Source organism: Salmo trutta, chromosome 19, assembly GCF_901001165.1.
Source record: "Salmo trutta chromosome 19, fSalTru1.1, whole genome shotgun sequence".
In the NCBI taxonomy this organism is placed as follows: Eukaryota; Metazoa; Chordata; class Actinopteri; order Salmoniformes; family Salmonidae; genus Salmo; species Salmo trutta.
The window spans coordinates 46,727,900-46,750,164 of NC_042975.1; the positions used below are offsets into that span (position 1 = coordinate 46,727,900).

Genomic DNA, 22,265 nt, shown 5'->3' on the forward strand with positions numbered 1-22,265 from the left:
TGAGAGTAGGAGACACACATTTTATAGCACACAAGATGGCAGCAAACATGGACCACAGTAGTCAAAACATAGCAATAGGGCAATTATGTCCACTAAATGTCATCAAAGGGACCACTAAGACTCTACAGGAATGGTGAGAAATCCATATCTTCATTTAAACCAGTGCACTTAGTGGCCTGTAGTTTGTAAACCTTTGGTTTAGCGTTAAGGCGGTGCCCTTTTATCTAACTGAGGCCAGAGCATAATCACTACCCATAGATTGTAGGAAGGCAGGGTTCAAATAAATAAGGCAGAATGCAGTCCATAGGCATGAAAAGTTGTGTTACATTTAGCCAGGGATGTTTTAAAAAAGGAATTTAGAGGACTTTCTTGAGCTCATCGTAAAAGACCAGCACAAAGGCACTACCCATGCCTCGGAGAACATTGGCCCAGGATCCCTTGAAGAAGGCCTTTCCACCCTCATCACGAGCAATCTTCATCCAGCAGTCAATGGTCCCAAGATACATGATATCAGCTTTAAAAATATAAGATGACACAAGTTAGGATGTTATGCCAATTAAGTAGTATTTGGAATAGCATGTTGCTACTAGTCTTCCAGATGTGCAACTCCTCCCGATTCATTTAAACGTGGTAACACTAAAGCCCTGTTTCCACTGGCACTTAAATTAGGGACGGATTTGAGCTGGTTCGAATGGAATACTCAAATTCGAGCAGGATCGAGGGAAACCAGGACCAGTACAGCCCAGTTTCACAACTGGTGCCAGCTCGATTAGAATTCGGGCTGGTGACGCCGTGACTATGCAACCACCAAGCTGATCACTGCTGGATGCTGACACAATGTTAGATAGCTTGTCTGGGCTTGTTGCTGTTAGCTAGCACATGGACAAGCAGTACTGCAGTACAGACATGACACAAATAACCACCATAGCTGGATCCTTCATTCATTTTTGCACTACACAAACTTTTATGAGAACCTACACAAACTTTTATGAGAACAGTCGACCACTGAATGCTAGCTACCTAACATTAGCAAGCAAATCAGAGTTGAAACAAGCTACCTAGCTAGCTAACGTGAGCTAGCAGGAATTTTAGCTGGCCAGGTCATATTGAAAGCTTGATATGTACCTGTCGTCTGGTTTGCTTGGTTAGCTAGCTAGCTAATAGCCAATACCATGGCAAGCAAGGTAGGAATTAAGCTAGCTAACCTGTTATGCTAGAGACAATGCTACATTTAGCTAGCTAGCTAACGCCAGCAATGCATGGCTCTGAGTCTGGCTGGCACTGGCAGGAGTATGGGGTAACGTTAGTTACAGTATGGCAAGGGTGAATAAAATTATTTAACATCTTTCTCGCTAGCTAGCAACATTAGCTAAGCCAGCTGCAGTCACACATTGGCTACCTAGCAACATTACATAATTTCTCATTTCTGGAGGCAGTGGAAATGTAATTTGAGATAGCCCACCCAAGGCCAGCCCAACCTGGGTGGACTTCAAAGTGCCAATGGAAACGGGGCTTAAATGGTTTGGGTCACAGGGAAACTCACCGCTTTTATGGCCAGACTGCATCATCATACGACGACGGACGGTGTCGAAGGGGTAGGCCGTCAGGCCGGCCACAGCAGTTACAGACTGAGCGATTGCCCAGCTCACTAAGATGGAAGTATTCTTGGGGTCTGGCAACATACCTGCAAGCACACCGAATAGTACATATTCATATCTACACGCATATCTATAAAATGTCCAGACACCAATATCTTTCTGTGAAAATGTTATCAGTGTTATATACCTTTAGCTGTGTCATACATGCCGAAGTAGGAACCTCTGTAGATGATGATGCCTTGTATAGATACTGCGAAGCCCTGGTACAAACCCCTCAGACCGTCACACCTGAACGTCTTCACCAAGCAGTCTGCTAGACCATTGTACTCCCTCATTCTGGCCTTTCCGACATCAGCTCCCAGACGGGTTCTAGTGAAATCAAGAGGGTAGACGAAGCAAAGGGAGGTGGCTCCTGCAGCACCACCAGAGGCCAGGTTGCCAGCGAAGTACCTCCAGAACTGCTTGCGCTTGTCTACGCCATCAAGGAAGACACTCTTGTACTTGTCTTTGAAGGCGAAGTTTAGGGCCTGGGAGGGAAAGGCTCTGATGACATTGGCCAGGTTACCTCTCCAGAAGGCAAGGAAGCCCTCTTCCTTGGGAATGCGGGTAATGCAATCGACGATACCCTTGTACTGCATTTCTTTTGTGATCCGCTTGCTGGCATGTTGGACCTGTTAAAGAATAGGAGAAAACTGTGCAATACAACCCTTAACATAGCAAGATGGTAAAGCTTTGAAGTTGTAAGCCCTGCAGCTTGCCGGAAGATACCGACCCTACTGTTACAATTGTTTACACTGAGCTGCCCTCCCTTACGAAAAAAGATTGCAGTCAGAGTACATTATAACTGCAGTACACTGCAGTATAACTACAGTTAGAGTGCAGTATAACTGCAGTATGCTGCAATTACTGTGTCCAAAATACCACAGTCGACAGCAGTTACTGCACTTTTACTGCAGTTTCAAAACTGCAATCTTTTTTTATAAGGGCTGGGGTCTGAACGAAATCATGGTTACATTAAGACAACGTGGAACCGGCGCGAGATAATGGTTGGAAAACGAACCTCAATGCAGGGATGGGATATGCTACTGTACTCCAAATTTTACCTTTATCCACACTGGTCAATCGAGAAGATTGAAATACTACTAGTTTTACCAGGAAACCCATTTTTGTAGTACTAGTCTGGTCTCGAGACCCCATATTGAGTGTCTCTATTTTGTCTCGGTATTGGATACATTTGTACTAAGTATTGACTCGGTCTCGGACAGTGAGGACTTGTAATTTCTTCCCGAGACCAGCAGATAAAAAAAACTCATTATCATCAGCTTCCATTCAGTCAGGCCAAACATATACACTCCTTTCTTGAAAGATTAATACGGTATCGTTAGAAATACTATTACTTCAATTTCTCAAACATATGACTATTTTACAGCTATTTAAAGACAAGAATCTCGTTAATCTAACCACACTGTCCGATTTCAAAAAGGCTTTACAACGAAAGCAAAACATTAGATTATGTCAGCAGAGTGCCCAGCCAGAAATAATCAGACACCCATTTTTCAAGCTAGCATATCATGTCACATAAACCCAAACCACAGCTAAATGCAGCACTAACCTTTTATGATCTTCATCAGATGACACACCTAGGACATTGTGTTATACAATACATGCATGTCTGTTCAATCAAGTTCATATTTATATCAAAAAACAGCTTTTTACATTAGCATGTGACGTTCAGAAAAAGCATAACCCCCGCAAACTTCCGGGGAATTTACTAACAGTTTGCTAAATTACTCACGATAAACGTTCACAAAAAGCATAACAATTATTTTAAGAATTATAGATACATTACTCCTCTATGCACTCGATATGTCCGATTTTAAAATAGCTTTTCGGATGAAGCACATTTTGCAATAATCTAAGTACATAGCCCGGCATCACAGGGCTAGCTATTTAGACACCCACCCAGGTCAGCCTCCACCAAAATCACATTTCCTATAAGAAAAATGTTCTTACCTTGCTTGTTCTTCGTCAGAATACACTGCCAGGACTTCTACTTCAATAACAAATGTTGGTTTGGTCCCAAATAATCCATCGTTATATCCAAACAGCGACGTTTTGTTCGTGAGTTCTAGACACTATCAGAATGCTACATCACGGTCTCGCGCATGGCGCATTGGCGTGACAAAAAATGTCTAAATATTCCATTACCGTACTTCGAAGCATGTCAACCGCTGTTTAAAACCAATTTTTATGCCATTTATCTCGTAGAAAAGCGATAATATTCCGACCGGGAATATGCAATGAGCCTAAACAGCCGAATTAAATTTCTCCTCAGGAGCGAATCGTGCATGCGCCTCATTCAAAGGTCCTCTGATCCGCCACTTACCAAAGGCGATAATGTGTTTCAGCCTGAGGCTGCCTCGTCAACCTTCAGGTATTTCACAGGTTCTGAGAGCCTATCGGAGCCCTGGGAATTGTCACGTTACAGCTAAGATCCTTACTTTTCAATAAACAGATGCAAGACGCACGACTCCTTGTCAGACAGGGTACTTCCTGCATGAAACCTTGTCAGGTTTTTGCCTGCCATAGGAGTTCTGTTATACTCACAGACACCATTCAAACAGTTTTAGAAAATTCAGAGTGTTTTCTATCCAAACCTGAACAATAATATGCATATTCTAGCTTCTGAGTTGGTGTAGGAGGCAGTTAAAAATGGGCACATATTTTTTCCAAAATTCTCAATACTGCCCCCTAGCCCAAACAGGTTTTAACAGCCTTCATAACTATATATGTTTGCACAGTGGCAAATCTATATGCCTTCAGTGTGTGACAGGTGGTTCGGGATTCTGAAAAGACAGCAACTGTAATGCTAACGCACTCGTGTAAGAGAGTGCACTTTTTGTTGTGTAGTGGAGGGTATACACAGGTATAAGCCATACGCCTCGATCACACCAACAGAGAGTTAGCATTTTGGTACACTAGAAGTACATTCATTTCCAATGGAACGCTGCGTTTGCCTTGAAGCATTGCGTTGCAGAGCCAGTTGCAGTGCGTTCCGTGTGGTGCATACGTAGACGGCTTCACAGAAATGGTAGCAGAAGGTGAATGTTGAACTTTTGTTGCACACATAATCAGATGATGCCGCATACTATTATAATACTACTATAACATCAGTGTGATCAAGGCAGTATAACCACTTTTTTCTGTGGGCATTGGGTATACTTACTCCTTAATCCCTACTGATGCCTATCAAAGTAGTGTAGTGGAGGTACACGATTGATCAATTATGTAGTACAATAGAGAAGTCATGCACAAAGTAGCCTACACAATCGCAAAGCACATGAGATATATTCACATGTGCACCACATATAATCTGCAAGCAGCAGGTGTGCAGCTCTCAACTGGTTTTGGCATGGAGCAGCTCGCATAAGAATCACATCAGTAGCCGGTAGGGTAGGAAAGACTTTTCAACTTATCTACCACTAAATACTAACTAACGCAACAATGGGTATGTAAACCAGGTATTGAAAACCTTTGTCCGAAGTGTTGGTTATTAGGTGTAAGAATATTCGAAGAATAAATACACAACACAGAGGACTAAAGGTCAAGAAGGAACTAACAATCAATGGGATGTGTTTTTTTCTGTAATAGGGAATTAATGATCAATGTAAATAGTTGTTTTTAATGATTAATGGGTCAGAGACATGGGAGGAATTTTCAGTCCAGGACTCATAGCTACATGTGGCAAGATCTCATTGGTCTGAAACGTCTATACATTGAGCCTGAAGCAGGATACTTGTTATTGGCCATTGGCCCAATTTAATTGCAAGGAATTCTAATTTGTCAACCACAGGCTAGGGTTGTGTTATAAATTACATCCTGTCACTTTATTCTGTGGATAATCATTGAGGACAGGGAAGAATGAACATCTACCATCTACTTCTCAGCATAACAACTATGATTTGTTCAATTTGAATAAACCTATTTTTCTCCCCGATTTGCTTTGGGGTCTGTGTTATTGAAGAATCATATTGATCTGGTTTAAGCAATGTTGTGGACTTAAACCATCACATTTTTAAAACATGTGTGTATATATATATATACACAGTTGAAGTCGGAAGTTTACATACACCTTAGCCAAATACATTTTAACTCAGTTTTTCACAATTCCTGACATTTAATCATTGTAAAAATTCCCTGTCTTAGGATCTCCACTTTATTTTAAGAATGTGAAATGTCAGAATAATAGTAGAGAGAATTATTTATTTCAGCTTTTATTTCTTTCATCACATTCCCAGTGGGTCAGAAGTTTACATACACTCAATTAGTATTTGGTAGCATTGCCTTTAAATTGTTTAACATGGGTCAAACGTTTCAGGTAGCCTTCCACAACCTTCCCACAATAAGTTGGGTGAATGTTGGCCCATTCCTCCTGACAGAGCTGGTGTAACTGAGTTAGGTTTGTAGGCCTCCTTGCTTGCACGTGCTTTTTCAGTTCTGCCCACAAATTTTCTATAGGATTGAGGTCAGGGCTTTGTGATGTGCATTTGCAAACTGTAGTCTGGCTTTTTTATGGCGGTTTTGGAGCAGTGGCTTCGACCTTGCTGAGCGACCTTTCAGGTTATTTCAATATATGACTTGTTTTACTGTGTTTATAGATACTTTTGAACCTGTTTCCTCCAGCATCTTCACAAGGTCCTTTGCTGTTGTTCTGGGATTGATTTACACTTTTCACACCAAATTACGTTAATCTCTAGAAGACAGATCGCGTCTCCTTCCTGAGCGATATGACAGCTGCGTGGTCCCGTGGTGTTTATACTTGCGTACTATTGTTTGTACAGATGAACGTGGTACCTTCAGGCGTTTGGAAAATGCTCACAAGGATGAACCAGACTTGTGGAGGTCTTGGCTGATTTCTTTGGATTCTCCCATGATGTCAAGCAAAGAGGCACTGAGTTTGAAGGTAGGCCTTGAAATTACATCCACAGGTACACCTCCAATTGACTCAAATGATGTCAATTAGCCTATCATGCTTCTAAAGCCATTACATTATTTTCTGGAATTTTCCAAGCTGTTTAAAGGCACAGTCAACTTAGTGTATGTAAACTTCTGACCCACTGGAATTGTGAAATAATCTGTCTGGAAACAATTGTTGGAAAAATTACTTGTGTCATGGACAACGTAGATGTCCTAACCGACTTGCCAAAACTATAGTTTGTTAACCTCTTTTAATAAGACATTTGCGGAGTGGTTGAAAAACGAGTTTAATGACTCCAACCTAAGTGTATGTAAACTTCCGACTTCAACTGTATATATATATATATATATATATATATATATATATATATATATATATATATATATATATGCAACAAGATTTTACTTAGTTACAGTTCATATAAGGAAATCAGCCAATTGAAATAAATTCATTAGGCCCTAATCTATTGATTTCCAGTGGTGTAAAATACTTACATTTTACATTTTAGTCATTTAGCAGACGCTCTTATCCAGAGAGACTTACAGTAGTGAATACATACATTTCAAACATTTCATTTTCATTTCATGCATTTTTTTGTTGTTGTACTGGCCCCCCATGGGAATCGAACCCACAACCCTGGCATTGCAAACACCATGCTCAGGGAAGGTACTTAAGTAAACATACTTTAAAGTACTACTTACGTCGTTTTTTGGAGTATCTGTACTTTACTTTTTATCTTTTTTACAACTTTTACTTCACTACATTCCTAAAGAAAATAATGTACTTTTTACTTAGCATGATTGGAAAATGGTCCAATTCACACACTTATCAAGAGAACATCCCTGGTCCTCTACTGCCTCTGATCTGGTGGACTCACTAAACACAAATGCTTCCATTTGTAAATTATGTCTGAGTGTTGCAGTGTGCCCCTGGCTATCTGTACATAAAAAAAATACACAAACTGTGCTGTCTGGTTTGCTTATTATAAGTAATTTGAAATGAAGTGGGGCTAAGGTTTAAGAGGGTGGGAACAATGCTGAATGGATGTAGACAAAGAAGGGCTCTCCAATAGTAGTACCAAAACATTGAAAGACGGTTTTCTCAAATGGGCATTTAAGTTATCAACTTTCAAATCATAATTACTTTCCCATTGTTTCCTCAAATACAGTGTATGATATACAATTTTGTAGCTCTGAGTCTCTACTTGTATCCAATGTAAAAAAAAAACGAATCCAGGTGCTGAGTCACATATTGGCCATATACCACAAACCCCTGAGGTGCCTTATTGCTATTATAAACTGGTTACCAATGTAATTAGAACAGTAAAAAGTTACGTTTTTTGTCATTCCAGTGGTACACTTCTGATTAACCATGGCTTTCAACCAATCAGCATTCAGGGCTCAAACCACTCTGTTTATAATTGTGAATAAATCCCGTTTGCGCATGTGCATAACCGTAGATAAATCGGACAGGAGTTTGAGTGATGAAAGCTGGACAGAGGATCTTGAAATCTCTGTGCAAGAAACACTTCTTCGAACTTTCTGGCAATTGTAACATTATTATGTGCCAGATGTTAAAACTACAAACCGTTGACCTGTTATTTCAATAGGCATCAGCTACTGACTAAAATCTGGGTTTATAATTGCAATTCAAAATGCCAACATCTCATTTTAGGGAAAAGTCCACAATGAAACTGTCATTAAATGTGGAGAATAATTCACTGCATCAGGAAAGTATTCAAACCCCTTCCCTTTTTCATTTACATTTACATTTTAGTCATTTAGCAGACACTCTTATCCAGAGCAACTTACAGTAGTGAATGCATACATTTCATTTTTTTCTTCTTTTTTTTGTACTCCCCCCCGTGGGAATCGAACCCACAACCCTGGCGTTGCACACACCATGCTGGCGTTGCAAACACCAAGCTCTACCAACTGAGCCACATTTTGTTATGTTACAGCCTTATTCTAAAATGGATTAAATAAATACAAATGTCCTCAATCTACACACAATATCCCATAATGATAAAGCAAAAACAGGTTTTTAAAAAACAGAAATACCTTATTTTACATAAATATTCAGACTTGGAATTTAGCTCAGGTGCATCCTGTTTCCATTGATCATCCTTGAGATGTTTCTACAACTTGATTGGAGTTCACCTGTGGTAAATTCAATTGATTGGACATGACTTGGAAAGGCAAACACCTGTCGATATAAGGTCCCAGAGAGCAAAAACCAAGCCATGAGGTCGAAGGGTTTTACTCTGTGGAAATGGGATAACCTTCCAGAAAGACAACCATCTCTGCAGCACTCCACCAATCAGGCCTTTATGGTAGAGTGGCCAGACCGAAGCCACTCCTCTGTAAAAGACACATGACAGCCTGCTTGGAGTTTGCCAAAAGGCACGTAAAGGACTCTCAGACCATGAGAAACAAGATTCTCTGGTCTGATGAAACCAAGATCGAACTCTTTGGCCTGAATGCCAAGCGTCACGTCTGGAGGAAACCTTGCATCATTCCTACGGTGAAGCATGGTGGTGGCATCATCATGCTGGGGGGATGTTTTTAAGCGGCAGGGACTGGGAAACTAGTCAGGATCGAGGGAAAGATGAACGGAGCAAAGTACAGAGAGATCCTTGATGAAAACCTGCTCCAGAGCACTCAGGACCTCAGATTCACCTTCCAACAGGACAACGAACGTAAGCACACAGCCAAGACAACGCAGGAGCAGCTTCGGGACAAGTCTCTGAATGTCCTTGAGTGGCCCAGCCAGAGCCTGGACTTGAACCGGATTGAACATCTCTGGTGAGACCTGAAAATAGAGCAAATATGCTCCCTATCCAACCTGACAGAGCTTGAAAGGATCTGCACAGAAGAATGGGAGAAACTCCCCAAATACAGGTGTGCCAAGCTTGTAGCGTCATACCCAAGAAGACTCGAGGCTGTAATCGCAGCCAAAGGTGCTTCAACAAAGTACTGGGTAAAGGGTCTGAATACTTATGTAAATGTGATATTTCAGTTTTTTATTTTGAATACATTTACAAAAAGTAAATCAACTGTTTTTGGTTTGTCATTATGGGGTATTGTGTGTAGATTGATGAGGGGGAAAAAACGAAGTAAAGGGTCTGATTACTTATGTAAATGTATACTTTGTCTATATATAGACACACACACACACACACACACACACACATTTGCAAACATTCTAAAAACGTGTTTTTGCTTTGTCATTATGGGGTAGTCTGTGTACTATAGATGTGTACTAAAACAATTGAATCAATTCTAGAATATGGCTGTAACGTAACAAAATGTGGAAAAATCAAGGGGTCTGAATACTTTCCGAATGCACTGTACATTTGCAATAGGGCTGTAACCATGTTCACAGTTGATAACTTTCAATTTAATTAACTAGATTTGGCCATTAATAATTGCATAATAACACAAGGCTACAACAACAAACTGAGTTATAGGTTTGCCAGCTCCAGGTAGGCTACACAATTGGCACAAATAGATTTGCAATGACTCCAGTGATATAGTCATTTCAATATTTGTATTGTATCAAATGGTAGGCTGTAGTCTGCAATGGCATCAGTGGCGATTTTAGCATGTCAATCTTTTTTTTTGGGGGGGGGGGATGCATGTCAGAAAAGCCACTAAACAATACATTAATTGCACTATAATGGTGATAAACAGTGCCCACAAACTGTTAGGGCCTACATAAAGCTGTCCCAACACCTTACCACTGCTACACCTGGCTATCAGCGGAGCCTTGTCTGGCAGGGAAACAGTTAATTCAGCCTCATTTACTGCCTTTTAAAAAAACATAGCTAACATGGCTGACTTTCTTAAACAAATGTGGTTTCTAATGACAATTGAGATTTACAAACTATGGCATAAGGGGACGGCAAACGGATAAGAGGCAATACGTAAATGAAGATATTAATGAGCGAGCTAGGAAGGACATAGTCAATATAACTATTTGTTCAACACTTTTGAAATGTACAGTGACAGAATTCAGAACATGGGCCATTCTTACAGTGTTCTCACTGTACACCAAGTCAGAACCGTAGAATAAATAAAGGGGGCATATAAGCAGACAATGAAAGCTCTTACAATATTCGATGAATACATTTCTCTGAAACAGGTTATAAGCGGCATATGCCATGCTATCAATCCAGCAGGATTTCTGCCGTGCTCAAAACAACTTTTAACTCAGAACTGGGAAATCTGACTTACGTGAATTCTAGACAACTGGAAACTCAGGAAGAAACAAGCTCCGACTGGGAAAATGTGTTTTGAACGGTCATCCAACTCGGAATTGTAAGTCGGGATCTCTGGCCTCTTTCTAGAGCTACAACCTGAAGATCCCTGACGTCATCATGATTCAACCTTGTTTTTTTCCTGAGTTCTCAGTTGCCTTGAAAGCACCATAAATCCAGGAAATGCCAGACTTTGATGACAAAATTTGCCCTCGAAGGACCGCCGCGCCACCTTCCTGTTCAAGTGAGCACAGCACAAAAAGGTGAGTCCATAAATTTCTTGTATGCTGCTGCATAAATGATGTAATATGCCAGAGAGATATGGATACTGTGGCCAAGAAAGTAATACTAAGTAATACTAAGTAGTAAGATGTTAGTAGCTCATGTGCCTCACCCTAATAATTTGGTCTACTTGGGCTACTTTTCCCACTTAATTTCGCCTACTGTTCTGACTTGGTGGAATGTTGAATATTTATAATTTTAAGCTTGGAAAAGAGACCCTGAAACTTATACCCTGACTACACCGCTAGCGTCGCATGTGTGAGCGTTGCAAAATACATTTAGAAATCTATGTTATTCAATTATTGCACCCACAATGCTCGCGTGCGTCAAGAAGCGTCTGCGTTGCCAAGGGCTAAAATAAAAATAATTCCTATTTCTGACGCAGATCGCGCTGCAATTCCTGCCTCTCCCATCTCCTCATTGGTTTATAGAAGCAGGTACCCACGTGCTATCTCCTCATTGGTTATACCCACGTGAGTGGTTGAAAGACGAACTGTGTTGCCGGTTGTCGTGGTAATACTATGAAAGTTTAGATGCCAATCACCATATAAGTTCAAAGAAGAAAAAGCCTGAAAGGAGGAGAGATGACTAGAAACGATTCAGTTGACCATTTTATAAGTGGAATAATTGTCGGAGTAGAGGACCTTGTGCATTTCAGGTAAAATAAAAACCTAATGTTTATATCCCAGGACAAATTAGCTAGCAACAGCAAGCTAGCTAAATTAGGACAAATTAGCTAGCAAGTGCAAGCTAACTAGCTAAATTGCCATAAATGTTTAATGCTTTTCGACCTGTCCCCAAATTAATGTCATTGGTTCAGTGTTTGTTTCGATATTTGAACCTGCGTGTCGTGATCGCGTTTGGTGTAGGGGGACAAAATAAATGTATGCACGATGTCGCACGCGCACAGCCAGTTTGGGTTCCGTGTTAAACCAATAATTGGGACCACACACCCACTCCACCGGCTAGTGATTGCTTTACAATGCTTGCAGTTAGCCACTGATTCCTTCCAAACCACTCATTGTTGAATTTTCGATTTCCAACTTGTTGTGTAACGTTTATGTCCAATGGCCGATAAGCACCGATACGTTTTATCTATAATTTCTCTTCATTATTTCTCTTCATATGACACGAATTAAAAAGGATTTGCCAGTAGATTGTCGAGATTTTTAGCTTAGCTAGCTAAGATTTTGTCCAATCTGTAGATATAATATGATTTGACGTAATTTTATCTGTGGCCAATGACCTTGAGCATTCTTAGATGGACACTTCTAATGTAACTAAACACAGCAAAGAAAATAAATGTCCCTTTTTCAGGACCCTGTCTTTCAAAGATAATTCGTAAAAATCAAAATAACTTTACAGATCTTCATTGTAAAGGGTTTAAACACTGTTTCCCATGCTTGTTCAATGAACGATAAACAATGAATGAACATGCACCTGTGGAACGGTTGTTAAGACACTAACAGCTTACAGACGGTAGGCAATTAAGGTCACAGTTATGAAAACTTAGGACACTAAAGAGGCCTTTCTACAGACTCTGAAAAAAAAACTAAAGAAAGAGGCCCAGGGTCCCTGCTCATCTGCGTGAACGTGCCTTAGGCAAGCTGCAAGGAGGCATGAGTACTGCAGATGTGGCCAGGGCAATAAATTGCAATGCCCGTACTGTGAGACGCCTAAGACAGCCCTACAGGGAGACAGGACGGACAGCTGATCGTCCTCGCAGTGGCAGACCACGTGTAACAACACCTGCACAGGATCGGTACATCTGAACATCACACCTGCGGGACAGGCACAGGATGGCAACAACAACTGCCCGAGTTACACCAGGAACGCACAATCCCTCCATCAGTGCTCAGACTGTCCGCAATAAGCTGAGAGAGGCTGGACTGAGGGCTTGTAGGCCTGTTGTAAGGCAGGTCCTCACCAGACATCACCGGCAACAACGTCGCCTATGGGCACAAACCCACCGTCGCTGGACCAGACAGGACAGGCAAAAAGTGCTCTTCACTGACGAGTCGTGGTTTTGTCTCACCAGGGGTGATGGTCGCATTCGCGTTTATCTTCAAAGGATTGAGCATTACACCGAGGCCTGTACTCTGGAGCGGGATCGATTTGGAGGTGAAGGGTCCATCATGGTTTGGGGCGGTGTGTCACAGCATCATCGGACTGAGCTTGTTGTCATTGCAGGCAATCTCAACACTGTGTGTTACAGGGAAGACTCATGTGGTACCCTTCCTGCAGGCTCATCCTGACATGACCCTCCAGCATGACAATGCCACCAGCCATACTGCTCGTTCTGTGCGTGATTTCCTGCAAGACAGGAATGTCAGTGTTCTGCCATGGCCAGCGAAGAGCCCGGATCTCAATCCCATTGAGCACGTCTGGGACCTGTTGGATCGGAGGGTGAGGGCTTGGGCCATTCCCCCCAGAAATGTCCGGGAACTTGCAGGTGCCTTGGTGGAAGAGTGGGGTAACATCTCACAGCAAGAACTGGCAAATCTGGTGCAATCCATGAGGAGGTGCACGGCAGTACTTAATGCAGCTGATGGCCACACCAGATACTGACTGTTACTTTTGATTTTGACCCCCCCCCCTTTGTTCAGGGACACATTATCCATTTCTGTTAGTCGCATGTCTGTGGAACTTGTTCAGTTTATGTCTCAGTTGTTGAATTTTGTTATGTTCATACAAATATTTACACGTTAATTTTGCTGAAAATAAACACAGTTGACAGTGAGAGGACGTTTCTTTCTTTGCTGAGTTTATATATATTTTAAAAATTTTATCCAGAACATTAACCATGTGTTCTCTCGTTTTGTACTGTTCTGTAGTTTCGACCCAATGATTAGTCTGACAAACAAAGAACTTTGCGTGCTGCAGGCCCAGGCATGGATCAAAGTTGGTGAGACATTCAATGACATCATCAAGAGATATGTGTCACGCCCTGACCTGAGAGAGACGGTTTATTTCTCTAGGTTGTTAGGTCAGGGTGTGGGGTGGGCATTCTATGGTTTATATTTCTTTGTGTTGAGCCGAGTATGGTTCCTAATCAGAGGCAGCTGTCTATCGTTGTCTCTGATTAGGAATCATACTTAGGCAGCCCTTTTTTCCACCTTTAGTTGTGGTACTTGTTTTTGTGTAGCTGCCTGTGAGCACCCCAGAACGTCATGGTTAATTTTCTTCTGTATTGTTTTTTGTGAGTTTATTTATTAAACATGTGGAACTCTAAGTACGCTGCACCTTGGTCTACTCCTTTTGACGATCGTGACAGAAGATCCCACCCCCAAAGGATCAAGCAGCGTGCCCAGGAAGAGCAGGGATCCTGGGCTAGGGAGAAGAGAGAGTGGAGGACGTCCTGGACCTGGGAGGAGGTAATGGCAGGGGACAAGACCCTGCCATGGAAGCAGGTGGAGACGGCGCAAGCGGAACGGCGATGCTATGAGGAGCTAGCCCAACAACGGAAGCCCGAGAGGCAGCACCCCCCCCCCAAAAAAAAAAAAAATTGGGGAGGGCACACGGGGAGATTGGCGAAGTCGCGGTTGAGACCTGAGCCAACTCCCCGTGCTTACCGTGGGGAGCGAGTGACCGAGCAAGCACCGTGTTATGCAGGGATGCGCACTGTGACGCCAGTGCGCACTCACAGCCCGGTGCGCTCGGTGCAAGCTCCTCACCGTTGCCGTGCTAGAGTTGGCCGTCAGCCAGGAAGAAGTGTGCCGGCTCAGCGTTTCTGGTCTCCAGTGTGTCTCTTCGGCCCAGGTTATCCTGCGCCAGCTCTACGCACGGTACCCCCCTGTTCACCAGCACAGCCCAGTTCGTCCTGTGCCAGCGCTCCGCCCTTGCTGGGCTAAAATAACCATCCAGCCAGGACGGGGTGTGCCAGCCCTAAGCTCCAGACCTCCAGTGCGCCTCCACGGCCCAGTATACCCTGTGCCTGCTTTGCGCACCCAGTCTCCTGTGCGTCTCCCCAGTCCGGTGAGACCGGTTCCAGCTCCACATAGGAAGCCTCCAGTGATGATCTGTGGTCCGAAGCCTCCAGTGATGATCCATGGCACGAAGCCTCTAGTGATGATCCATGGCCCGGAGCCTGTAGGGATGATCCATGGCACGAAGCCTCCAGTGATGATCCATGGCCCGAAGCCTCTAGGGATGATCCATGGCACGAAGCCTCCAGTGATAATCCATGGCCTGGAGCCTGTAGGGATAATCCATGGCAAGAAGCCTGTAGGGATGATCCATGGCCCGGAGCCTGTAGAGATGATCCATGGCACGAAGCCTCCAGTGATGATCCATGGCACAAAGCCTCCAGTGATGATCCATGGCGCGGAACCTGTAGTGATGATCCATGGCACGGAGCCTGCAGCGATGGTCCCTTGTCCGAAGCCTTCAGCGGCGCTCCCCAGTCCGGAGCCTCCAGCGACGGCCTGCAGCCCGGAGTATTCAGCGACGGTCTGCAGCTCCGAGTCTTCAGCGACGGTCTACAGCCCAGAGTCTTCAGCGACGGTCTGCAGCCCAGTGTCTTCAGCAGCAGCCTGCAGCCCAGAGTCTTCAGCGGCGGTCGGCAGCGCAGAGCCTCCGGCGATGATCCATGGTCTGGTTCCTCCGGCGACACAGAAGCGGGAGGATCAGCGGGCGGTGTGGGGGCTACGCCCCGAACCAGAGCCGCCGCCAAGTACAGATGCCCACCCGGACCCTCCCCTATAGGTTCAGGTTTGCGGCCGGGAGTCCACACCTTGGGGGGGGGGGGGGTACTGTCACGCCCTGACCTGAGAGAGACGGTTTATTTCTCTAGGTTGTTAGATCAGGGTGTGGGGTGGGCATTCTATGGTTTATATTTATTTGTGTTGAGCCGACTATGGTTCCTAATCAGAGGCAGCTGTCTATCGTTGTCTCTGATTAGGAATCATACTTAGGCAGCCCTTTTTTCCACCTTTAGTTGTGGGATCTTGTGTTTGTGTAGCTGCCTGTGAGCAGCCCAGAACGTCACGGTTCGTTTTCTTCTGTATTGTTTTTGGTGAGTTTCTTATTTATTAAACATATGGAACTCTAAGTACGCTGCGCCTTGGTCTACTCCTTTTGACGATCGTGACAATATGCAGTATGTCAGAGAGGTGTTTTTGGGACCACATCGTGACTATTATCCTGCTAATAGCCCTTGTGAAAAACAAGTGTTTGAAAACATGTTATCTAACATCTAAGGGGCTTTTATATAATTATAATGCTGGGTTAATAATAATAATCGTTGGATAACAGATCGGCTCTCTGAACTCATTATCTTCAATATAATCATTATTTCAGAAGGTTAAACCCTTAGGTTTTAGGCCTGCAGTATGTTATGGAAACATTGTTTTAAAGTCCTCTGGTGGTTACCGTCCTAACCCTGGAACGGGTAGCACCATAGAAAGAAGCTGGCTTGAGGAAAACTGTCCATTTCGTCTGTTCTCTTTTTATTTATTTTTATTTATTTAACCTTTATTTAACTATGCAAGTCAGTTAAAAACAAATTCTTATTTACAATGACGGCCTACTCCGGCCAAACCCGGACGACGCTGGGCAAATTGTGCGCCGCCCTATGGGACTCCCAATCACGGCCGGATGTGATACAGCCTGGATTAGAACCAGGGACTGTAGTGACGTCTCTTGCACTGGCTCTTTGGTCGCCATGTCATTTTTTGAAATAAACAGCTAGTTTTTTAATGGTAACTGTTTTAAGGGTGGAGTTTGGGGCAGAGTGAGGAGTACTGAAAAGGTGTGACTCCAGGTTATAATAGGCCATTAGTACACAGCAGATCGCCGATTGTCCTCACTTTGATTATGCTGTTCATATTCATTTAAGTGAGCAGATTAGGGCTCTTAGGAGGAACGGAAAATTGCGTGTCAATTCATAAATCATGTGCCTTGAAATCGGTACATCGAAAATCTCTTGCCAACAATTTTGAAATCTATACAGTGGGGGAAAAAAGTATTTGATCCCCTGCTGATTTTGTACGTTTGCCCACGGACAAAGAAAGGATCAGTCTATCATTTTAATGGTAGGTTTATTTGAACAGTGAGAGACAGAATAACAACCAAAAAATCCAGAAAAACGCATGTCAAAAATGTTATAAATTGATTTGCATTTTAATGAGGGAAATAAGTATTTACGCTGGAAATTGTATTAGGTCCCACTCTTTCCGGGGTCCTTATAGGAATTAGTCATATTCCATCCATTCCATCCTTCATAATGCCCTAGGCATTAATGTGTTAATACTTCCACCTAGTGGTGCTTTAGTTTCAGCTCTTTATATGTAGTAACATGGTTATAGTGATGCCTTTATAGTTTACACAACCGGTCAAAAGTTTTAGAACACCTAATCATTAAACGGTTTTTCTTTACTTTTACTATGTTCTACATTGTAGAATAATAGTGAAGACATCAAAACTATGAAATAACACATATGGAATCATGTAGTAACCAAAAAAGTAACCTAATATTTTATATTTGACATTCTTCAAATAGCCACCCTTTGCCTTGACGACAGCTTTGCACACTATTGGCATTATCTCCCGAGTCTGTACCAGAGTTGCAGTGATGGGACAAGACTGTAGCTACCAATTGGATATCACGAAATTGTGGAGAAAAAGGGGTAAAAATTACCACAAAACATTTCGAGGTGAAGAGGACGTAAGGAATCGAAGAAAGACAAATTGAGAAAGAGCTTATCCCTGAATCCCAAATCAACCCTAGCCCTTACAACATATACACTTGTGTAGACCTGAGCAGATTGGATAGGTGCAATATGGGGACAATTCACCTTGGCCTGGATCAAATCAAATTTTATTTGTCACATGTGCCTAATACAACAGGTGTAGGTAGACCTTACCATGAAATGCTTACTTCCAAGCCTTTAACCAACAATGCAGTCCAAGAAAGAGTTAAGAAAATATTTACTAAATAAACTAAAGGAAAAAATGTCATACAAATTAACACAATAAAATAACAATAATGGGGCTATATACAGGGTGTACCGGTACCGAGCCAATGTGCGGGGTACAGATTAGTCTAGGTCATTTGTACATGTAGGTAGTGGTAATATGACAATGCATAGATAATAAACAGCGAGTAGCAGCAGTGTAAAAACAAAGTGGGGGGGTGTCAATGTAAAAAGTCTGGGTGGCCATTTGATTAATTGTTCACCAGTCTTATGGCTTGGGGGTAGAAGCTGTTAAGGAGCCTTTTGGACCTAGACTTGGCCCTCCGGTACCGCTTGCCGTGTGGTAGAAGAGAGAACAGTCTATGACTTGGGTGACTGGAGTCTTTGAAAAAATGTTGAGCCTTCCTCTGACACTGCCTAGTGTATAGGTCCTGGATGGCAGGAAGCTTGGCCCCAGTGATGAACTGGGCCATATGCACTACCCTCTGTAGCGCCTTACAGTCGGATGCCGAGCAGTTGCCATACCAGACGGTGATGCAACCGGTCAGGATGCTCTCGATGGTGAAGCTGTAGAACTTTTTGAGCATCTGGGGACCCATGCCAAATCTTTTTGGTCTCCTGAGGGGAAAAGGTGTTGTTGTGCCCTCTTCACAAGTGTCTTGGTGTGTTTGGACCATGATAGCTTGTTGGTGACATGAACACAAAGGAACTTGAAACTCTCTACACGCTCCACTACAGCCCCGTTGATGTTAATGGGGGCCTGTTCGGCCCTCCTTTTCCTGTAGTCAACGATAAGCTCCTTTGTCTTGCTCACATTGAGGATGAAGTCGTGGGTGAACAGGGAGTACAGGAGGGGACTAAGCACGCACCCCTGAGGTGCCCCCGTGTTGAGGATCAGCGTGGCAGATGTGTTGTTGCCTACCCTTACCACCTGAGGTCAGCCCGTCTGGAAGTCCAGGATCCAGTTGCAGAGGGAGGTGTTTAGTCCCAGTGATGAGCTTTTTGAGGGCACTATGGTGTTGAACGCTGAGCTGTAGTCAATGAACAGTATTCTCACATAGGTGTTCCTTTTCTCCAGATGGGAAAGGGCAGTGTGGAGTGCGATTGAGATTGCGTCACCTGTGCATCTGTTGGGGCAGTATACGAATTGGAGTGGGTCTAGTGTCTACCTGTAACCTGTGTGTTTTCTTTCTGCATCCTTCTATGCCCCTATATCTTTCCCTTTTATTCTGCTCTTGTTCTTCGGGATCTAGGCTTTCTGCCATGCTCTGAGACGCGTACCGTATCCCTTCCCCAGACCTGGATCCTCCATGATCAACCACCCTCCAAGATCCCACTGTTCATTACAGCTACTGTTAATGTCATGTGGTTTCATCTAATCTGCTAAGGACCTGGGCCTGACATATCATCCTGGGCACAGTGAGATACACAGATGGACTACATACACTAGCACTGCAAACACTCCAAGAGCAAAGAGAACAGCTGTGCCTGGACTTTACAGTCTCCCTCTTCAAGTCCACCTTCTGAGACTGGCTGCCTTCTGAGACTGGCTGCCTTCTCTATACCACACGCCAGCACGGAGAATAAAAATAAACACCCAAACCCTACTTCTGACAAGACTGCCCCCTCTCATATGTACTTTTTTAAATACATGATTTAACCTTTATTTAACTAGGCAAGTCAGTTAAGAACAAATTCTTATTCACAATGACGGCCTACCCAGGTCAAACCCGGACGACGCTGGGCAAATTGTGCGCCGCCCTACGGGACTCCCAATCACGGCCGGATGTGATACAGCCTGGATTCATACTTGTGTTTCCTCAACTAAATGGCATTTGATTGTTTATGTGTTGATGTTAGCCTATACTCATGTATTTCCTTCTATAACTGCCATGTGGGTATATTCATTAAAATTCAATGAATTAAGTCCATGACACACTTGTTCCACAAAAAACTACTTTTTCATATTATAATCTTAAAATATTGGCAGGTTGTTTTTTTCTACAGGCTGTTCATTTAATTAATTGTTGTAAATCCCTTTTGGTATGTGCGAGTTCAACATTATTCACCTGTCTGTCCTGCATTATATTCCACCACCATTCCAAATAAAAAAAATATGGCAGCCAGAGGAGCTAGTGTACGACTTGAACTGATTTGCACATTAAGCAAGTGTTAATAGCTTCATGGGAGCTCACTTCGCGATCTGAAAGGTGAGTTAATGTGCAGTTTACACGGGGGGGGGGGGGGGGGGGGGGGGGGGCTGGGGGGGCTAGCGGCCCGGTGCCCAAAGCGACCGCTAATTTCGCCTATGCCTGGGGCCGGCCCTGCTTGATATCAAACAAATGTCCGAATCCAATTTTTGTCCTTTAGATCACAGTCATGCGAGACTTCCTACCACTTTCCACACATCAGTAGTATGGTGCAGTTGGGACAAAAGTTGGCATTCAGACATTTAATTGATAGTGAGGGACACATTTCACTTTACATCTGGTAAGGAGAGTTTCTAGGGACTATACTTTTTTTTTGTTGATCCGGCTATATTGTGGTAGGGTCATTTTCCGTCGCCATAACGATGCACAGCTCAGGGAGTCCAACCAATACACATACACACTCCCCATGTTGTGTCTCAAAGCTACTACGGAACCATAGCTACCTGAAGGAGAAGCTTGACTCTCTCGATGGGCGCAACCGCCGTTTCGGAGATGGCAGCGGAGATTCCACCAGCCAAGAAATCCTTTGCGAATGAAACTGCGCTCTCATTCATTGTGAGATGTTGGAAGATGACTTGCAGACGGAACACCCAGATATCCCCTCTGCCCTCCAACAGCGGATGGCAGGTATAACACACACCGACTTTCCTGGCACAACCTGTTAAAGGGGCAATCTGCAGTTGCTACATACATTTTTAGGACATAATTGAATATGCACCCACTGATGCTTGAAGAATAACTTAGAAATGCCTCATGAGCTGTCGTAGGCCTACCCCATCAGAACCCAAAATATAAGCTTGTTTTACTCCAATGTTTGTAAACAAAGTAAATGTAAACAAACACTATATTGCCTCAAAACATGGTTAGAACTATCATGTTGATGTCAATGATGGTCAGTTCTTGCATCCATAGCTTTGTCTATAAATTTGAGAGTGATTACAGTTTTCCAGCCCCATCCCTCAGGTTTTTATATACCGAAATAGGCTTTGTTATTGTATGAATAGCTGATTGCCGCTTTAAGCGAAACACGTTAATCTGTTTGCGCATGTCCAACGAAGAAGCCCATTTGGCATGGCTGCGGATAAATGACAAGGTCCGTGCTATCCGGTTAGGTAAGGGTTAAGGTTAGGGACTAGAGCTCTTCACGGATCCACCTGTACCCAAGACCCGAGTGGGTCCGGATCCAGATTTCTAAATAATGTCACGGGTCTGGGTCAGATCTGATATGATTGTCATGGGTATGTGTACTTTTCACTGACTTGACCGAAAGGGCCGGTACAGATCCTAACGCGACTGCTGCAGTAGAGGGAGAGACATTTTATCATTTATGCTGCTGCTCTTGCTTTTCACAAGAGGTAGTTTGTTGTTGTTGGCCAATCATAAATCAGCAAAAGCGGCAATATGCTACGGCCATAGAGCTTTCGTGTGTGTCAAAAGTTAGGAGATATCTAATCAATGGAAGATGGAATTAAAATTACAGAATTAAAAGTTCAAGGAGAAGAATAGGCTACAACGACCAAGAGCTAACAGGTAGGCTGCTTCTTAATATTTGAATGGAGTTGTTCTTTGTAACTGTAGAATGAGAAAGCACGTGCAGTGCAGCCTCAATTACCCTAGTTAGCTCATGCTTACTAATTCTCCTGGTTTGATGCAGTCAAAACAGGCACTATGTAATCATATTTGATGATAAATAACCTAGCTATTGCAGACAGTCTATTATAGCACGAGTTGGCTTGGTTGTTTGCGTCTCTCCCTCCTGCCTGTTCATCCCCTTTCCCCCCTCCTCCTCCTCCTCCCTGCTCCTCCCTGCTGCTCCCTGTGTCACTAGCTCACAGTATAGCCCCACCCCGCCTGCTAGAGCGTCATATCTCTCTTCCTCTTGCGCTGTAATAAAGTTGCTTAAACAATGATTTTTTTCTGCTGCTTCCCTCACTCGGATCCGGCCAGGTCTGGATCAGACCAGGTCTGTCTATATGGAACGGGTCAAGTTGTCCTCGGATCCGTTTGGAATGGGTCTCTAAATTA

General features: G+C 43.3%; 1 protein-coding gene across 1 annotated transcript; it reads right to left on the minus strand.

Annotated features, from left to right (window-relative positions):
- Positions 1–20,984, minus strand: LOC115154811 (ADP/ATP translocase 2-like). Its single transcript, XM_029701412.1, has 4 exons — positions 20,684–20,984; positions 1,786–2,269; positions 1,544–1,684; positions 1–514 (listed from the first exon to the last, which is right to left on the minus strand). Exons 1-4 carry the CDS (start codon positions 20,792–20,794, stop codon positions 357–359), a joined length of 894 nt encoding a protein of 297 aa, XP_029557272.1. The 5' UTR covers positions 20,795–20,984; the 3' UTR covers positions 1–356.
- Between the last annotated feature and the right edge of the window lie 1,281 nt (positions 20,985–22,265).